The sequence below is a fragment of the Lipophrys pholis genome (genome assembly GCF_963383615.2).
Source record: "Lipophrys pholis genome assembly, chromosome: 19".
In the NCBI taxonomy this organism is placed as follows: Eukaryota; Metazoa; Chordata; class Actinopteri; order Blenniiformes; family Blenniidae; genus Lipophrys; species Lipophrys pholis.
Genome location: NC_137647.1, coordinates 25,836,398 through 25,853,011, shown reverse-complemented (window position 1 = coordinate 25,853,011; position 16,614 = coordinate 25,836,398). Strand labels below are relative to the sequence as shown.

Sequence of the window (16,614 nt, the reverse complement as noted above, 5' to 3'; positions counted from 1 at the left end):
GTGTTAAACAATTAGTCCAGATGAACCTGAATCTGCAGAAGTCGTCTTGTAGTTTGTCTGTAATTAGGTATTTAAGTGTGTAAAACAATCTGCTCATCTGTGTTTGTACATGTAATAAGATTTGTCAATCTTACAAAGACATTTATAATAGAAACGTCTGTTTCCAGCTTCAAATCCTGAAAATACAGACGACTCACCAGTTAGGAGTCCAGCAGTTTCTTGTTGGGTTTTTTGACACATGACTTTTGCCATGACAGGATTCAAAGCTGTAAAGCCTGGGTTTTGCTGCCCTGAGCTCAGGCTCACAGGCTCCGTCACTCTGGCGGCACACCGCTCTGCTGCCCTGTACCTCAGTAGGTGCAGGGAGGTGGTACAGGGCAGGTGGTGCAACGCCTCAGAGTTATTGAGCAGACGCCACATTGTGGAGCAGGGTGTAGACAAGCTGAGCCCACAGAAACAATCAGCACATATCTTAAAATAAACTTTGTTTGACACAGAACCAGTGACAGTATGTCAATGTGTGTCATGAGTGATAAGTAACACGTCCTCTTCAAAATGATACCACATTCACAAATAATCATTCTCGCCCCAATGCAGTGGTAACAGGTCTTTGGGTAAACCTGTCCCTTGGTATTACAGCCCACTGGATTTTTATTTTTATTACCTTGCTGCAATCATAGGAATGCTGTCGCCTCATAGCTGAAGTACGTTGCCATGAATGTATGCATACTGTGACTTTCATTGGAACCTTCCCAAGAGGCTTTTCCACCTGAAAGAACCAGGTGCCCATTCAGAGCCAGGGCCAGATTCAGCACCAGTTCTTTGTCTTTCCACTGCCAAAGCCCCGGCCTACCAGGGGCTAAACAGGTGCTAAGCTGACCCCACTTGGTTGCTGGGCCAGAGCGGGGCCTGACACATCATCAGCTGGGGGCAGAGTTATCACTATCTACGAGGCGGAAGAGATTCTGAACCAGCATTCTGAAATCTACAGCGAACATGGAGCGGTTATAGAGAAATAAAGAACACGTGGGAACAAGATCAGTCACTCCCTGAAGTGAATAATACAAGGGAACGAGAGGATTTAATCCACGATCGCGGAGCCATGGCTCTCTGTTGTGCTCCTGTGCTGTCACACAAAGTCAGCTACGTCGGATATATAATTTAGACGTTTTCCGCCATTTGTTTTCACCACATCATCGTAACTAACTTCCCCTCCAGGTCTTGTTTGGCGTTCTGACGGCAGGCTGAGGTCCTCATGAGGCAGCAGGGGGCGCTCCGCTAGGAGACGCTCCACAGAACTTCTTTCTAATGAAGCCAGACTTCTGGTTCCTCAGGAACTACTAAACAAACTACAAACTACTGGAAATGAAACTTGGGAGTTTTTAGAGCTAAAATGAGCCTTTTAATGGCTTCATGTGAAAGAGAACTTTAATCAGAGTGGTTACCTAGGTTACCATGGAAACGGCTGTAGAGCAGTTCTATCATTCTACACCTCCATTCCTCCATGTTGAAGCTTTTGATTCAGACACGTCCAGAAATAAAGTGAAAGGAGCAGAAATTGACAATATAATGCCAAAATGTTGAAAATAAGAGCCAAACTCATTCACACCTTATTTTTTCCCATTTCCGTGGTTCCATACTGAAGCAAGGACGACATTAAAAAACAACAATCCGAGGTTCAGGTCAAACTAGATGAAGTGACCCAGACTAAACCGATGTATACAGTCTGTTTCCTTGTACCTGTATGCCCGCTGCCAGCACTGCCTTGGTGAAATCAGAGACGTATCACGTTTTGGAGTGACGCAATGATGTGGATCTCACTTGGCTCCATTGACAATGGAAAAACAACCGGTTGTTTGGCGGTGCTCATTTAAGAACTGGTATAGAATAGCACCGGCCCTGAACCCACTCCTGGTTCTTTCAGGTGGAAAAGCCCCATCAGTGATGGAGCACTGCCAGAATGAAGGATCCTGTGAGCCTGAGCTCAGGGCAGCAAAACCCAGGCTTTACAGCTTTGAATCCTGTCATGGCAAAAGTCATGTGTCAAAAAACCCAACAAGAAACTGCTGGACTCCTAACTGGTGAGTCGTCTGTATTTTCAGGATTTGAAGCTGGAAACAGACTTTTCTATTATAAATGTCTTTGTAAGATTGACAAATCTTATTACATGTACAAATTCTAATACAGATGAGCAGATTCTTTTACACACTTAAATACCTAATTACAGACAAACTACAAGACGACTTCTGCAGATTCAGGTTCATCTGGACTAATTGTTTAACACATTGACAACTCTGACTTTGGACAGACGGAGTGAAAGACAGACACACCCTCTCCATACGCTTTGACCAATGGTGTTGCTCCAATAATACCCCCATACATTTCCTCTTAAAACGAGAACATTTTAAAGGATCAATCTGATTTTGTATAGGACGTCCATTACGTTCTGGTTGGACTTCTGATGTGCCGTCATACCGTGCTGCGGCTGGTTCAGCAGCTGATGGATGGAGGATTTGCGAGCTAACAGAAAATCAGCGAGGGCCTGTCGTGGCGAGCTGTCCTCCAGCAGCATGGTGGACACCAGAGCCTCAGCGATGGCCTGGTCTGACACAGCTCGGCCTCGCAGCAGAAACCTGCTGTCCAGCAGGATGGCCGACCTGCAGACAGAAAACCGGCTTATCACTCATCTTCCCCTCACCACTCCATCAAAGCAGGAACCAGGATAGAAACCGTCCTGTACTTAAAGTGTCCAGTGGTCGCGACCTGCCGCACTAGGATGGGGAAGCGGGTGAGGACAGGGCCGAAGTGCCCCCCTGTGGCTGCCTCCAGCTGGAGCAGGCTGTGCAGGTGGCAGCAGAGCAGGTAGAGCTGCGTGGCTTGGAGATACTGCGATGCCTCCATGGCGCTCCAGATACGCTCTGGGATGTCCAGAAGAAGTTTAATCTGAGAGGCCATGACGTAGAACTTCTCCTGCCACTGCCTGGAGGTCTGCAACAAAACACACAGACCATGACACAAACGGTAGCAGCATTCTGCTGTCACATGCAGTGGGTGACATTCCTGAATGTTTGAAGGTTCATAAGCCGGGTGAATATGGAACAGATTGATGCTTTCATTAAGAAGACACCATGTCGTGGACTGGAGCAAAGGAGACAGCTCTGAGAAAACCAATGCAATCTTTTCAATACAACAACACATTCTGTGGTAGTACGGCACATTGCTATGGTCACCCCCTCACCATGGTGGCGCTGTGGTGCTTCAGAAGGAAAGGGCAGCAATCATGGGTGTGACCATATTGGCCCCGGGCAGAGCAGACCCCCCCCCCAGTCCCAAAAACATTCATGTGGGTCCCTGAGCAGGACCCCTGGCCCTCCCCAGCTCCTCCCTGAGTGCTGCCCTGTGTGGCTGCTACCGATGGGTCATTTGGCCAAACATGCCCCAAGGGGTTCTAAACAGTTGTTAAAATAAATGTTTTGAAAATTGTGACTCTCACAATCAACTTGCTGAATCCACCCGAACATAATCCAATGGAAAAGGTTTTCATTATGGAAGAAAGCTACAGCAAGACTACAACTGGAACTCCAGACATGTGAGAGAAGGTGGAGACCAATAGATATAAACACCACCCCGTTTCTTTCTTTTTAAAAAATCTAATGTTTATTTGAATGTATTTTTTTCCACCAACACCTGTTTTAGTTTTGTAACTACGTCCATCTTTACTATTAGACGATGTGACAGAAGTCAGAATTCAGTGACTGTTTAAAGTATCAGTGTATATTATGCTTGATTCTGACTTATGATTAATATTTTTATGGATAGGGAGTAAGGCATGTATGTAGGATTATGGGATTTGAACCTAATTGACTAACAATTGAAACAGGTGTTGATGTACATCTTAATGTGCTTTGTTTATATGAAATAAATAAAAATCATGAATAACCACAATTCCATTACCTCCCAAACTCTTCAATAAAATATCTATAATTCTGAACTGGACTCATCAAACTTCAGAAATGTAACATAAGGTAATGTCTTGGGATGTAAAACAATATATTTCAGGTTCTAAAATTGTTTTGTGAATGTATTTCAATTTAAATTTATGGAAAGTGGAAAAAAAACGTGAAAGTTGCAGAGAGTAAAGCTCAGCAGGGCATTCTGTGTGCAAATATCTATTTATGTGTTTTTATTGAGTTTATTACACAATTTCACTGTACAATGCACAGCAACAATAATAATAACAATAATAACAATAATAATAATAATTAACTCTTAATTAGAACTTGAACTGTTTTTCCATACTATCTTAGGACTGTTCAATACATGTTAAATAAATGTTTTAATGGTTTAAGTGTCCCAGTAAGTCTATCCTGTGACTCTTTAGTTTTGTTGTGTTTTTCATGTGGAACAGCTCAGAAAAGAAGATTTCAGTTGACTTCGAGCTGCAGCTTCATTCAGCGAAACTGAAAGCTTTAATTGTGCAGCCATTGGTCTCAGCGGATTCTTCGTATTTTGATTTGGTTTAGAGATAAATGACTGGATCTTTAGGTGGAATTTGGTGCAGCTGGATGAAGCGGTCAGTGTGGAGCTCGAAGACTCACCTCCGGCCTGCCGCCGCCGCCGCCGCCGCCCCCGGCCCGGCCCTCCTGCTTCAGCCGCTGACAGTACTGCTGCATGTCCTGGATGGAGCAGACCACACTCTCCGAGCTCTGTCTCATCTCTCCGATGGTGTCTGCGGCGTCGATGAGGTCCCGGTACCGCTCTCCCACCATCTGCCGTAACTCCTCTTTCTTCTGCTCGATCTCCCCGCGGACTCTGCGCTCGATGCGGCGGATCTCCTCGGTATTGTAGCGCTCGAAGAGAGCCACCGGGTCCCTGATCTCCGCCACCCGGAGGGACAGCGCCGGGTCATCCCCCATCTTCCCTGCAAACTACACTGCCTCCGACGTCAAACCAGGGAGACTGGGAAAGACTCTTCCTACTTCCACGTCAGCGACAACGTAACGTCACGTAACGCTTCTGCTTCTTCTTCTTCTTCTTCTTCTTCTAGAGCTTCGTCTTCATTCGCTTCTTCTTCTGTTGTTTTATGGCAGTTGGCATACAAGGTTTTGCGCATTACCGCCACCTACTGAATGTGGAGCAGAATGTCTTTTAGTCTAAAGGTACGCCCGAATTGTCCTCGCTCACTCCTTAACTATCGACTTTACCTTAACCCCGTGGATGACGTCACGGGGTTAAGGAAAGGTGTTAGGAGGCTTCCCAAAGGAGTTAGTGAAAGGTGTTAGGAGACTTCCTAAAGGAGTTAGTGAAGGTGTTAGGAGGCTTCCTAAAGGAGTTAAGGAAAGGTGTTAGGAGGCTTCCTAAAGGAGTTAGTAAAGGTGTTAGGAGGCTTCCTAAAGGAGTTAAGGAAAGGTGTTAGGAGGCTTCATAAAGGAGTTAGTGAAAGGTGTTAGGAGGCTTCCTAAAGGAGTTAGTAAAGGTGTTAGGAGGCTTCCTAAAGGAGTTAAGGAAAGGTGTTAGGAGGCTTCCTAAAGGAGTTAGTGAAAGGTGTTAGGAGACTTCCTAAAGGAGTTAGTGAAGGTGTTAGGAGGCTTCCTAAAGGAGTTAGTAAAGGTGTTAGGAGGCTTCCCAAAGGAGTTAGTGAAAGGTGTTAGGAGGCTTCCTAAAGGAGTTAGTGAAAGGTGTTAGGAAGCTTCCTAAAGGAGTTAGGAAAGGTGTTAGGAGGCTTCCCAAAGGAGTTAGTGAAAGGTGTTAGGAGGCTTCCCAAAGGAGTTAGTGAAAGGTGTTAGGAGGCTTCCCAAAGGAGTTAGTGAAAGGTGTTAGGAGGCTTCCTAAAGGAGTTAAGGAAAGGTGTTAGGAGGCTTCCTAAAGGAGTTAAGGAAAGGTGTTAGGAGGCTTCCTAAAGGAGTTAAGGAAAGGTGTTAGGAGGCTTCCTAAAGGAGTTAAGGAAAGGTGTTAGGAGGCTTCCTAAAGGAGTTAAGGAAAGGAGTTAGGAGGCTTCCTAAAGGAGTTAGTGAAAGGTGTTAGGAGGCTTCCCAAAGGAGTTAGTGAAAGGTGTTAGGAGGCTTCCTAAAGGAGTTAAGGAAAGGTGTTAGGAGGCTTCCTAAAGGAGTTAGTGAAGGTGTTAGGAGGCTTCCCAAAGGAGTTAGTGAAAGGTGTTAGGAGGCTTCTTAAAGGAGTTAGTAAAGGTGTTAGGAGGCTTCCCAAAGGAGTTGGTGAAAGGTGTTAGGAGGCTTCCTAAAGGAGTTAGTAAAGGTGTTAGGAGGCTTCCTAAAGGAGTTAGTGAAGGTGTTAGGAGGCTTCCTAAAGGAGTTAGTAAAGGTGTTAGGAGGCTTCCCAAAGGAGTGGGTGAAAGGTGTTAGGAGGCTTCCTAAAGGAGTTAGTGAAAGGTGTTAGGAGGCTTCTTAAAGGAGTTAGTAAAGGTGTTAGGAGGCTTCCTAAAGGAGTTAAGGAAAGATGTTAGGAGGCTTCCTAAAGGAGTTAGTGAAAGGTGTTAGATGGCTTCCTAAAGGAGTTAGTGAAAGGTGTTAGGAGGCTTCCTAAAGGAGTTAAGGAAAGGTGTTAGGAGGCTTCCTAAAGGAGTTAGTGAAAGGTGTTAGGAGGCTTCCTAAAGGAGTTAAGGAAAGGTGTTAGGAGGCTTCTTAAAGGAGTTAGTAAAGGTGTTAGGAGGCTTCCTAAAGGAGTTAGTGAAGGTGTTAGGAGGCTTCCCAAAGGAGTTAGTGAAAGGTGTTAGGAGGCTTCCTAAAGGAGTTAAGGAAAGGTGTTAGGAGGCTTCTTAAAGGAGTTTGGAAAGGTGTTAGGAGGCTTCCTACAGGAGTTAAGGAAAGGTGTTAGGAGGCTTCCTGAAGGAGTTAAGGAAAGGTGTTAGGAGGCTTCCTAAAGGAGTTAGTGAAAGGTGTTAGGAGGCTTCTTAAAGGAGTTAGTAAAGGTGTTAGGAGGCTTCCTAAAGGAGTTAGTGGAAGGTGTTAGGAGGCTTCCTAAAGGAGTTAGTAAAGGTGTTAGGGACTTCCTAAAGGAGTTAGTGAAAGGTGTTAGGAGGCTTCCTAAAGGAGTAAGGAAAGGAGTTAGGAGGCTTCCTAAAGGAGTTAGTGAAAGGTGTTAGGAGGCTTCCTAAAGGAGTTAAGGAAAGGTGTTAGGAGGCTTCTTAAAGGAGTTAGTAAAGGTGTTAGGAGGCTTCCTAAAGGAGTTAGTGAAAGGTGTTAGGAGGCTTCCTAAAGGAGTTAAGGAAAGATGTTAGGAGGCTTCCTAAAGGAGTTAGTGAAAGGTGTTAGGAGGCTTCCTAAAGGAGTAAGGAAAGGAGTTAGGAGGCTTCCTAAAGGAGTTAGTGAAAGGTGTTAGGAGGCTTCCTAAAGGAGTTAAGGAAAGGTGTTAGGAGGCTTCTTAAAGGAGTTAGTAAAGGTGTTAGGAGGCTTCCTAAAGGAGTTAGTGAAAGGTGTTAGGAGGCTTCCTAAAGGAGTAAGGAAAGGAGTTAGGAGGCTTCCTAAAGGAGTTAGTGAAAGGTGTTAGGAGGCTTCCTAAAGGAGTTAAGGAAAGGTGTTAGGAGGCTTCTTAAAGGAGTTAGTAAAGGTGTTAGGAGGCTTCCTAAAGGAGTTAGTGAAAGGTGTTTGGAGGCTTCCTAAAGGAGTTAGTGAAAGGTGTTAGGAGGCTTCCTAAAGGAGTTAGTGAAAGGTGTTATCAGTAACGTCTGCGGACAGACATTACTGATGTGTCCATGAGGTTTACATGAGACGGACAAGAGGACATGTTGAGAAGGAACTGGAGACGTTTCAGGGGCTCTCAGGACAAGCCGTAAGACGTGTCCTGCTATTTGTCTCTGTCCTGGAGAGCTCTGCGGAGGACCTGGACGAGCCTCTGCTTGTTGTTGACGATGTTGTAGGACGTGAGGTGGAGGAGAGCCGTCGCTGCTCACATCCACCTTCCCCGCCTGAATCTCCTCCTCCGTCAGCCGCTGCACACCTGGAGGACACACCGTCACTTTGGTTAGAACATGAGATCTCTAGTCCTGCTGGAGGACGTGAACAGGGGACAGGATGGAGGAAGACAGTGTGGACCAGATGGACACTGGAGGTCCAAGGTCTTCCTCCTTCAGTCTGCTGAACACCTCCTGGTCCAGGTCCTCCTCCTGGTCCAGGTCGTCCTCCAGGTCGTCCTCCTGGTCCTCCTCCTGGTCCTCCTCCTGGTCCAGGTCCTCCTCCTGGTCCTCCTCCTGGTCCTCCAAGACCACCGGTCCTCCTTATTGAAGCACCACAATCAATCTGGATGCTCTCTCTCTCTCTCTCTGTCTCTCTCTCTGTCCCCCCCCTCTCTCTCTCTCTCTCTCTGTCTCTCTCTCTGTCCCCCCCTCTCTCTCTCTCTCTCTCTGTCTCTCTCTCTGTCCCCCCCCTCTCTCTCTCTCTCTCTCTCTCTCTCTGTCTCTCTCTCTGTCCCCCCCCCCTCTCTCTCTCTCTCTCTGTCTCTCTCTCTGTCCCCCCTCTCTCTCTCTCTCTCCCTCTCTCTCTCTCTCTCTCTCTCTCTCTGCCCCCCCCCCCCCCCTCTCTCTCTCTCTCTCTCTCTCTCTCTCTCTCTCTCTCCGTCTCTGTCCTGGTTTTGTCCTGGAGTCTGTTGGGTTTCATCCTGCCTGTCAGTTAAAATTCACATGGAAACATTTATTATATTTTGATGTAATCATGAATCAGAATTTATTGTTTCCTTAGTGTTCATGATTGTGATTATTGAGATAAAGCAGGTACTCAGCTGGTACTAGTACTTGCTGGTACATGGACGATCTGCGCAGGACAAGAGCATCCTGCACAGATCCCCAGTTGTCAATGTACACATCAATAAACCTCATATATTACAGACTGGTTTTTAACCACAGGTAGATGCAGGGAAGATTCTACCTTGCTGACATGTTTCAGCTTCATCTGTAGTCTTCCTCAGAGCTTCATCTGGTGTGTGATGACATGTCGGTCTTTATCAGGTGACCGGCCAGATGAGGCTCTGAGGAAGACTACAGATGAAGCTGAAACATGTCAGCAAGGTAGAATCTTCCCTGCATCTACCTGTGGTTAAAAACCAGTCTGTAATATATGGGGCTTATTGATGTGTGGTGGCTCTGCAGGAGGAAGTATTAGAACGTGACACCACCAACGGCCCCAGCAGGAGGAAGTATTAGAACGTGACACCACTAACGGCCCCAGCAGGAGGAAGAATTAGAACGTGACACCATTGCTGCCGCCCACCAGAGCGGTGTCTTTACAGGGCGGCCATCTTAGTCCGGTGGCGATCCTGCAGTGCATTACTTCTATAGAGGAATGATGTGCTTACACTATTAAAGTTGTCATGAATCACACAATTCTCAAGCAATTTTCACAAGTTTGTTTATTACGAGAAAGAGATATTCTGCTAGGTATAACGCTGGAAATTTCTTCCTCGATATGCTATGGTATCTGTTTCGCTGAAGAAATTCAGAATTTGATTGTACCCATTTCACAGGAATTAGAAAGACTGTCAATCAACTTCACATGAATGACTGTCCAGTAAAACACATTAACACACTAAACAAAGTGTATACTGCACATTAACACAGTAAACAAGGTGTATACTGCACATTAACACAGTAAACAAGGTGTATACTGCACATTAACACAGTAAACAAAGCAGATACATGTATGACGTTTTTAAAAAAATCAAACAGTTTGGAAATCGGTTCAAAATTCCACTTATATTTCTACTTATAGATTGAGGAGTACCTCTTTCCATCTTCGATGTTCATTCACCCCTGCCTCCACCACCACCGGTCCAAGATGGCGGCGCTCTTGACATGTAGCTCCCCAGTCCATGAAGCGACTACTCTTCATTATGTTTATGGTTTAATCTCCCAGAAGAGGGTCGACTTCCTGGTTTTCCGGCAAATCAAACTTCTTTGTGGACAACCAATAGGAAGCCTTCATGTACATGCTGGCCACACCTCCTCATTAGCATGTCATGTTGTCATTGTAGTAGTCGTTGGTGCTACTAGTGGCACAAGTAGCAGTAGTGGTAGTAGTGCTACTAGTGGTAGTAGTAGTAGTACTGCTACTAGTAACACTAGTGGCACGAGTCGCAGTAGCAGTACTAGTAGTAGTAGTAGCACTTGTGGCACTTTGACTACTAATTGTCTTACTAGTGAGGACAAAGAGCTTACTTGTACATGGACTTTAACTTTGATATTAAGGATATCAAATAAATGCTCAAATGGCGCTTACCATATTTCCAGTCAGGCATCTTTGTTGAACAGCCCAGTGAAGCCTTGGGGTCCTAGTAACACATCTGTGTGTGATTGAGTTATTGTCATTAGTAATAGACGATAATAGACCGCTGTTTCACAGAGAATGCTTTAGTAAAGAAGTAAAATATGAATAGTTCACCAAGCATGTTGGCCGGTGTCTAAAGGGGGATATGTGTTGCATACATTTATTTATATGTTAGGAACCATGGGGGATTTGTGAGCAGCCCTCCCTTTGTTGCTGTGTTTATTCAGTTCAGTTGGAAATGAAGCTAATGCTAATTGGTTAGCAGTGTTGCTATATGTATGACGCCAGAGGATTTGATCCTGCTTTATTGATGATTATTATCTGCTACTTATTTGTATATTTCTTATTCTGTTTCCAGAAATCAATCCTATCATTCATCCATTCTATCTATCATCTATCTGACTTGTTTTACGATTATTGATGTAAACAACAATGAAAGCTTTATAGGGTTACATTTTGGCTGGGATGAATTATTTGTGGACAACCAATAGGAAGCCTTCATGCACATGCTGTCCACACCTCCTCATTAGCTTTTAATTCCAGTAGTTCTACTCGTGAATACTTGGACCCTTACTAGCACTACTAGTACGGCCAAAATGCCCACTAGTAGTAGTAGTAAGGCATTTTTACCCTCTTTTACCCTCACTAGTACTACTAGTGTGTGCAAAAATGTTCCACTACTGCTACTAGTAGGGTATGTTTAATCTTACTAGTATTACTAGTAACATCAAGGATGCGCACTAGTACTACTAGTGAGGCACAAAATATCCACTAGTAGCTCGAGTAGACATTTTGGGCCTCACTAGTAGCACTAATAAGGTGCTTCGGACCTCACTAGTGCTACTAGTGGACATTTTGCACCTCACTAGTAGGGCTAGTGGGCACACTTGTAGTTACTAGTAAGATAAAACACACCCTACTAGTACTACTCATGGACATTTTGGCACTCACTTGTAGTACTAGTGAGATAAAACACACCCTACTAGTACTACTCATGGACATTTTGGCACTCACTAGTAGTACTAGTAAGATAAAACACACCCTACTAGATCTACTCATGGACATTTTGGCACTCACTTGTAGTACTAGTGAGATTTTAAAAAATGCCTTACTAGTGCTACTAGTGGACATTTTGGGCCTCACTAGTAGGGCTAGTGGGCACACTTTTAGTTACTAGTAGTACTAGTAAGATGAAACATAACCTACTAGTACTACTAGTGGACATTTTGGCACTCACTAGTAGTACTAGTAAGATAAAACACACCCTACTAGTACTACTCATGGTCATCAAACTATAGAGAAACTTCACATGTCACTATGATCTCATATTAGCATATTACCCATTGGGATGTGTTTGTGAGTGTTGGGCAGCACTGTTGTCTCACTGTAACCTTCCTTGTTGAATCAAGCAGATGTTTCTGTGTGACCTTTCTTTATTCTGTGTATTGTGGCTTTTTCCTCCCATCCAAAGACATACTTACAAAGTTGATAGCACTGAATTTCAATGTGAAGGTGTGTTTCTAGTGTGTATGAGGTGTTGACAGGTGAACCGCTTGCACAATTCAGTTTAGTTCTGTAAAGAATGGACTTTTACAGCATTCCATTGGAAATGACTTCAGATGTGTTTACATTTCTTGTGAAATTGGTTGAACAGAATGAAGGTTTTTCCTATTGAATAATGTAGAAAAGCAGTGCCACAGTCTTTAGATGTGGACATGTTTTTGATTTCATTTGTATTTTGGTGGTTTGGGTGAGTGGGGGTGTCAGCCGGGCGTATTAGAGCCCAATATGTTAGGAGGAGCCAGAATGAAAAAACCAGCTGAATTGTTCTAACAGTAGATTTGAGAAGAATTGGGGTGGTTGTCACATGTTGGCTGCTTGTTCCATCCTGGACTCTAACAAGACTCATCATGCAGCAGTATTGACTGTTGTTAACAGCTTTTATTTTCTTAACAACACACTCCGTTGCTCTGGTGGGGGAGGGCTGGGGGTGTGGTCTCAGGTTCTTGACAAGATCTTTTCTCTGTTGTCTTCTTTTTTCTTCTCCTCACCCTCTTCCTCCTTTCAGCTCTCTCTTCTTCTGCTCCTCCCTCTGCTCCTTCTCTTCCTGCTCTATCTCCTTCTCCTGCTACTTCTTTCTGCTCTCTCTCCTCCTGCTCCTCCTCCTTTCTACTCTCTCTTCTGCTGCTCCTTCCCCTCCTTCCCCTCCTTCCTGCTATCTCTCTCTCCTCTTGCTCCTCCTCCTTTCTGCTCTCTCTTATCACACTCCTCCCCCTCCTCTTCCTGCTCCTTCCTCTGCTCCTTCTCCTTTCTGCTATCTCTTCTCCTGCTCCTCCCCTTACTGCTCTATCTCCTGCTTCTCCTCCATTCTGCTCTCTCTTCTCCTGCTCCTCCTGCAGCTGCCTCTCCTCCAGCTGCTCCTCCTCCAGCTGCCTCTCCTCCAACTGCTCCTCCTCCAGCTGCCTCTCCTCCAGCTGCTCCTCCAGCTGCTTTTTCTCCAGCTGCTCCTCCTCCAGCTCCTCCTCCAGCTGCTCCTTCTTCAGCTGCTCCATCAGCTCCTCCTCCAGCTGCTTTTTCTCCAGCTGCACCTCCTCCAGCTGCTTCTCCTCCAGTTGCTCCTCCTCCAGCTCTTCCTCCAGCTGCTCCTTCTTCAGCTGCTCCATCAGCTCCTCCTCCAGCTGCTTCTTGTCGAGCTGCTCCTCCTCCAGCTGCTTCTCCTGCAGCTGCTCCTCCTCCAGCTGCTCCTCCTTCAGCTGCTCCACCAGCTCCTCCTCCAGCTGCTCCTTCTCCTGCAGCTCCTCCTCCAGCTGCTCCTCCAGCTGCTTCTCCTGCAGCTGCTCCTCCTCCAGGTGCTCCTCCAGCTGCTCCTCCTGCGGCTGTGCCAAAAGCTCCTCCTCCAGCTGCTCCTCCTCCAGCGTCTCCTCCAGCTGCTCCTCCAGCAGCTTCTCCACCAGCTCCTCCTCCAGCTGCTTCTCCAGCTGCTCCTCCTCCAGCTGCTTCTCCAGCTGCTCCTCCTCCTCCAGCTCCTCCTCCAGCTGCTTCTCCAGCTGCTCCTCCAGCTGCTCCTCCAGCTCCTCCTCCAGCTCCTCCTCTTCAAGATGCTCCTCCAGCTGCTCCTCCAACTGCTCCTCCTCAAGGTGCTCCTCCAGCTCCCTCTCCAGCTGCTCCTCCAGCTGCTCCTCTTCAAGCTGCTCCTCCTCCAGCTGCTCCTCCTCCAGGTGCTCCTCCTCAAGGTGCTCCTCCAGCTGCTTCTCCAGCTGCTCCTCCAGCTGCTCCTCCAGCTGCTCCTCCTCAAGCTGCTCCTCCAGCTGCTCCTCCTCCTGCTCTTTATCAGAGGTGCACACCACCTCCATGTTTTTGTCAGAAGAGTTGAGTTTGACATTTTCTTCTCCTTCATTTAAGGCTTTCAGCTCCTTTTCTAGAGCTGTGATTTTCTCCTTGTTGTTCTTTAGATGATTCAAAGTCTTGGTGGCGACTCCCATGACTTGGGTCGCCACAATTTGTCGGTCCAATGTTGGAGCAGCACAAATATACTGTAAAACCCAAGCAAAGACAATCTCAGTTTGATTTGTACAGTACCTTAGTAAATGTTACTGTGGTCTTCAATCTCCCTCTCATTTCTTTCACATCCAAAATGACATGGTTCTTCTGGAAGTACTTCTGACTTATAGAATGTATTTAACAACAACTTACATTCAGAATCTGGAGCACGTCATGGAGGAGTTGACCCTCGTCAGTGTCCATTTCCGGAAGTAACGGAAGAAATGGCAGGTTTTCCATTTGGTCACTACAATCTGCAGCAAATATTTTTAATAATATTTTGTCAACCTTTCACAGAAAATCACCAACACACTCATAGTAATTCTGCACTGATAATGATCTTTTTTTATCCCCAAAAAAATGCTTTTCACGAGTCATCAAGTTGACCAAATGTACTTTCTTTTCATTCTACTCACATTGTTGAGGTGAATCAATGGAGCTTGGGAGTAATCCCTTGAGAACAATCTCAGCGGGGATGGAGTCTCTCACCACCGCTGGCAGGTGAACTGACTGTCAATCTGAAATAAAGTCAAACTAGAGGTTTGCATCCAGGAGGAAATGTAGATGTGACTGTCACAGCTGAACCTGGCTGATTCTAACTGAAAGGCCCAAGTGGTTGGATCTGCTAACTCTGTTTGGGGATGTTATAGTGAAGTCCTAAAAGCTCATGAAAGAAGTGGAAAAGAGCAAAACACCTCCATGAGGTTCCTCTCCCAGACGCTCTGAACGGGACGTTTGTCACTTTGAAACTAAATACTACATTTATAGGAAAAATGTTCAACCTTAAACTGCAGTTCAATGGAAACTTTGCTTGAGAAGGAAATGTTAGTATTTGTAAACTTCAATATTACACCAAACTCTACATTTGAAAAAATAAACATTGATTAATCTTCTTTAAAAAACTAAATGAATAAGCACTGCCTTTCATGAGTCATGTAATTTCACCAAATGTATTGTTTTTCATTCTACTCACAGTATTGATGTGACTAAATAAAGTTCTCTGGAAGCAATCTGATGGTGGATACAGTCTCTGTGAAAAGATCTGTCTCTCGGTCAAATGCTCTCTCTCTCGGTCAAATGCTCTCTCTCTCGGTCGAATGCTCTCTCTCTCGGTCAAATGCTCTGTCTCTCGGTCAAATGCTCTCTCTCTCGGTCAAATGCTCTCTCTCTCGATGGGTCAGACGAGTCTCACAACCGCTGGCAGGTGAACTGAGCATTTAAAGGAACTAAAGATCAAAGGTTGCCTTTGATATACAATTGGGACATCATATTCTTTGTTCACCAAACATGACATCATAAAGCCATAAAGAGGAAATGGCTTAATTAATTCAATTCAATTCAATTCAACTTTATTTATATAGTACCAAATACAACACAGTCATTTCTGGGTGCTTTTAACAGAGAAAACCCCCAACGAATCCCTTCTCCTCCCACTTCAATTACAAAAAAGATTCTCTTTAAATTTGAATATAAATGGAATCACTCTTTTGATATAAATGGAATCACTCAAAAAAGTATTGTGACCAAAGGTGTGCCCTAGATAGCATCAATTAAAGAGTAAATACATAAATACACACATGGCTTACACTGTCGAGTAAAGAAAGATAACTTGCGGTAACTTTAACATCAAGATAACGCCTCGGTTACATGTATTTAACATCTGGTTAAACGATAACCGAGTTTTGAACAACCGGCTCCTGGATGACGTCACAGGGTTAAGGAAAGGTGTTAGGAGGCTTCCTAAAGGAGTTAGTGAAAGGTGTTAGGAGGCTTCCTAAAGGAGTTAAGGAAAGTTTTAGGAGGCTTCCTAAAGGAGTTAGTGAAAGGTGTTAGGAAGCTTCCTGAAGGAGTTAGTGAAAGATGTTAGGAGGCTTCCTAAAGGAGTTAGTGAAAGGTGTTGGGAGGCTTCCTATAGGAGATAAGGAAAGGTGTTAGGAGGCTTCCTAAAGGAGTTAAGGAAAGGTGTTAGGAGGCTTCCTAAAGGAGTTAGTAAAGGTGTTAGGAGGCTTCCTAAAGGAATTAAGGAAAGGTGTTAGGAGGCTTCCTAAAGGAGTTAGTAAAGGTGTTAGGAGGCTTCCTAAAGGAATTAAGGAAAGGTGTTAGGAGGCTTCCTAAAGGAGTTAAGGAAAGGTGTTAGGAGGCTTCCTAAAGGAGTTAGTAAAGGTGTTAGGAGGCTTCCTAAAGGAGTTAAGGAAAGGTGTTAGGAGGCTTCCTAAAGGAGTTAGTAAAGGTGTTAGGAGGCTTCCTAAAGGAGTTAAGGAAAGGTGTTAGGAGGCTTCCTAAAGGAGTTAGTAAAGGTGTTAGGAGGCCTCCTAAAGGAGTTAGTAAAGGTGTTAGGAGGCTTCCTAAAGGAGTTAAGGAAAGGTGTTAGGAGGCCTCCTAAAGGAGTTAGTAAAGGTGTTAGGAGGCTTCCTAAAGGAATTAAGGAAAGGTGTCAGGAGGCTTCCTAAAGGAGTTAGTAAAGGTGTTAGGAGGCCTCCTAAAGGAGTTAGTGAAATGAGTTAGGAGGCTTCCTAAAGGAGTTAGTAAAGGAGATCACGGTGGTGAGGCAGTCAGACTTTCACTTAGTGACGTCATAATAATGCGACGGCGGCTCTAGTTAGTGACGTCTGCCACAGTGGGGAAAGAACTACAAGTTTCTGAAAATGGACTAGAAAAAGTTCCTCTGGGTTCTAGATGATTTCAAGTTGTTCTAGGCAGATTATTGCTTTGGTAACTTACATGATCTGCTCCTTTTTCAGTCATCCTGAGTTTCCCTGAACGCTCCGATGAGCGGGTTCCTTTAAATGTTGTCGCCGCAAGG

General features: G+C 45.1%; 1 protein-coding gene across 1 annotated transcript in view; it reads right to left on the bottom strand.

Annotated features, from left to right (window-relative positions):
• The window catches only part of cog1 (component of oligomeric golgi complex 1), a 40,169-nt gene extending 35,081 nt beyond the window's left edge, over positions 1-5,088 (bottom strand). The window contains exons 1-3 of the mRNA XM_080488177.1: positions 4,599-5,088; positions 2,741-2,988; positions 2,476-2,657 (exon numbers count right to left, since the gene is read on the bottom strand). Of these exons, the coding sequence (XP_080344303.1) occupies positions 2,476-2,657; positions 2,741-2,988; positions 4,599-4,916 (748 nt within the window). The 5' untranslated portion in view covers positions 4,917-5,088. The remainder of the gene's footprint in view (positions 1-2,475; positions 2,658-2,740; positions 2,989-4,598) is intronic.
• Positions 5,089-16,614: the final 11,526 nt, after the last annotated feature.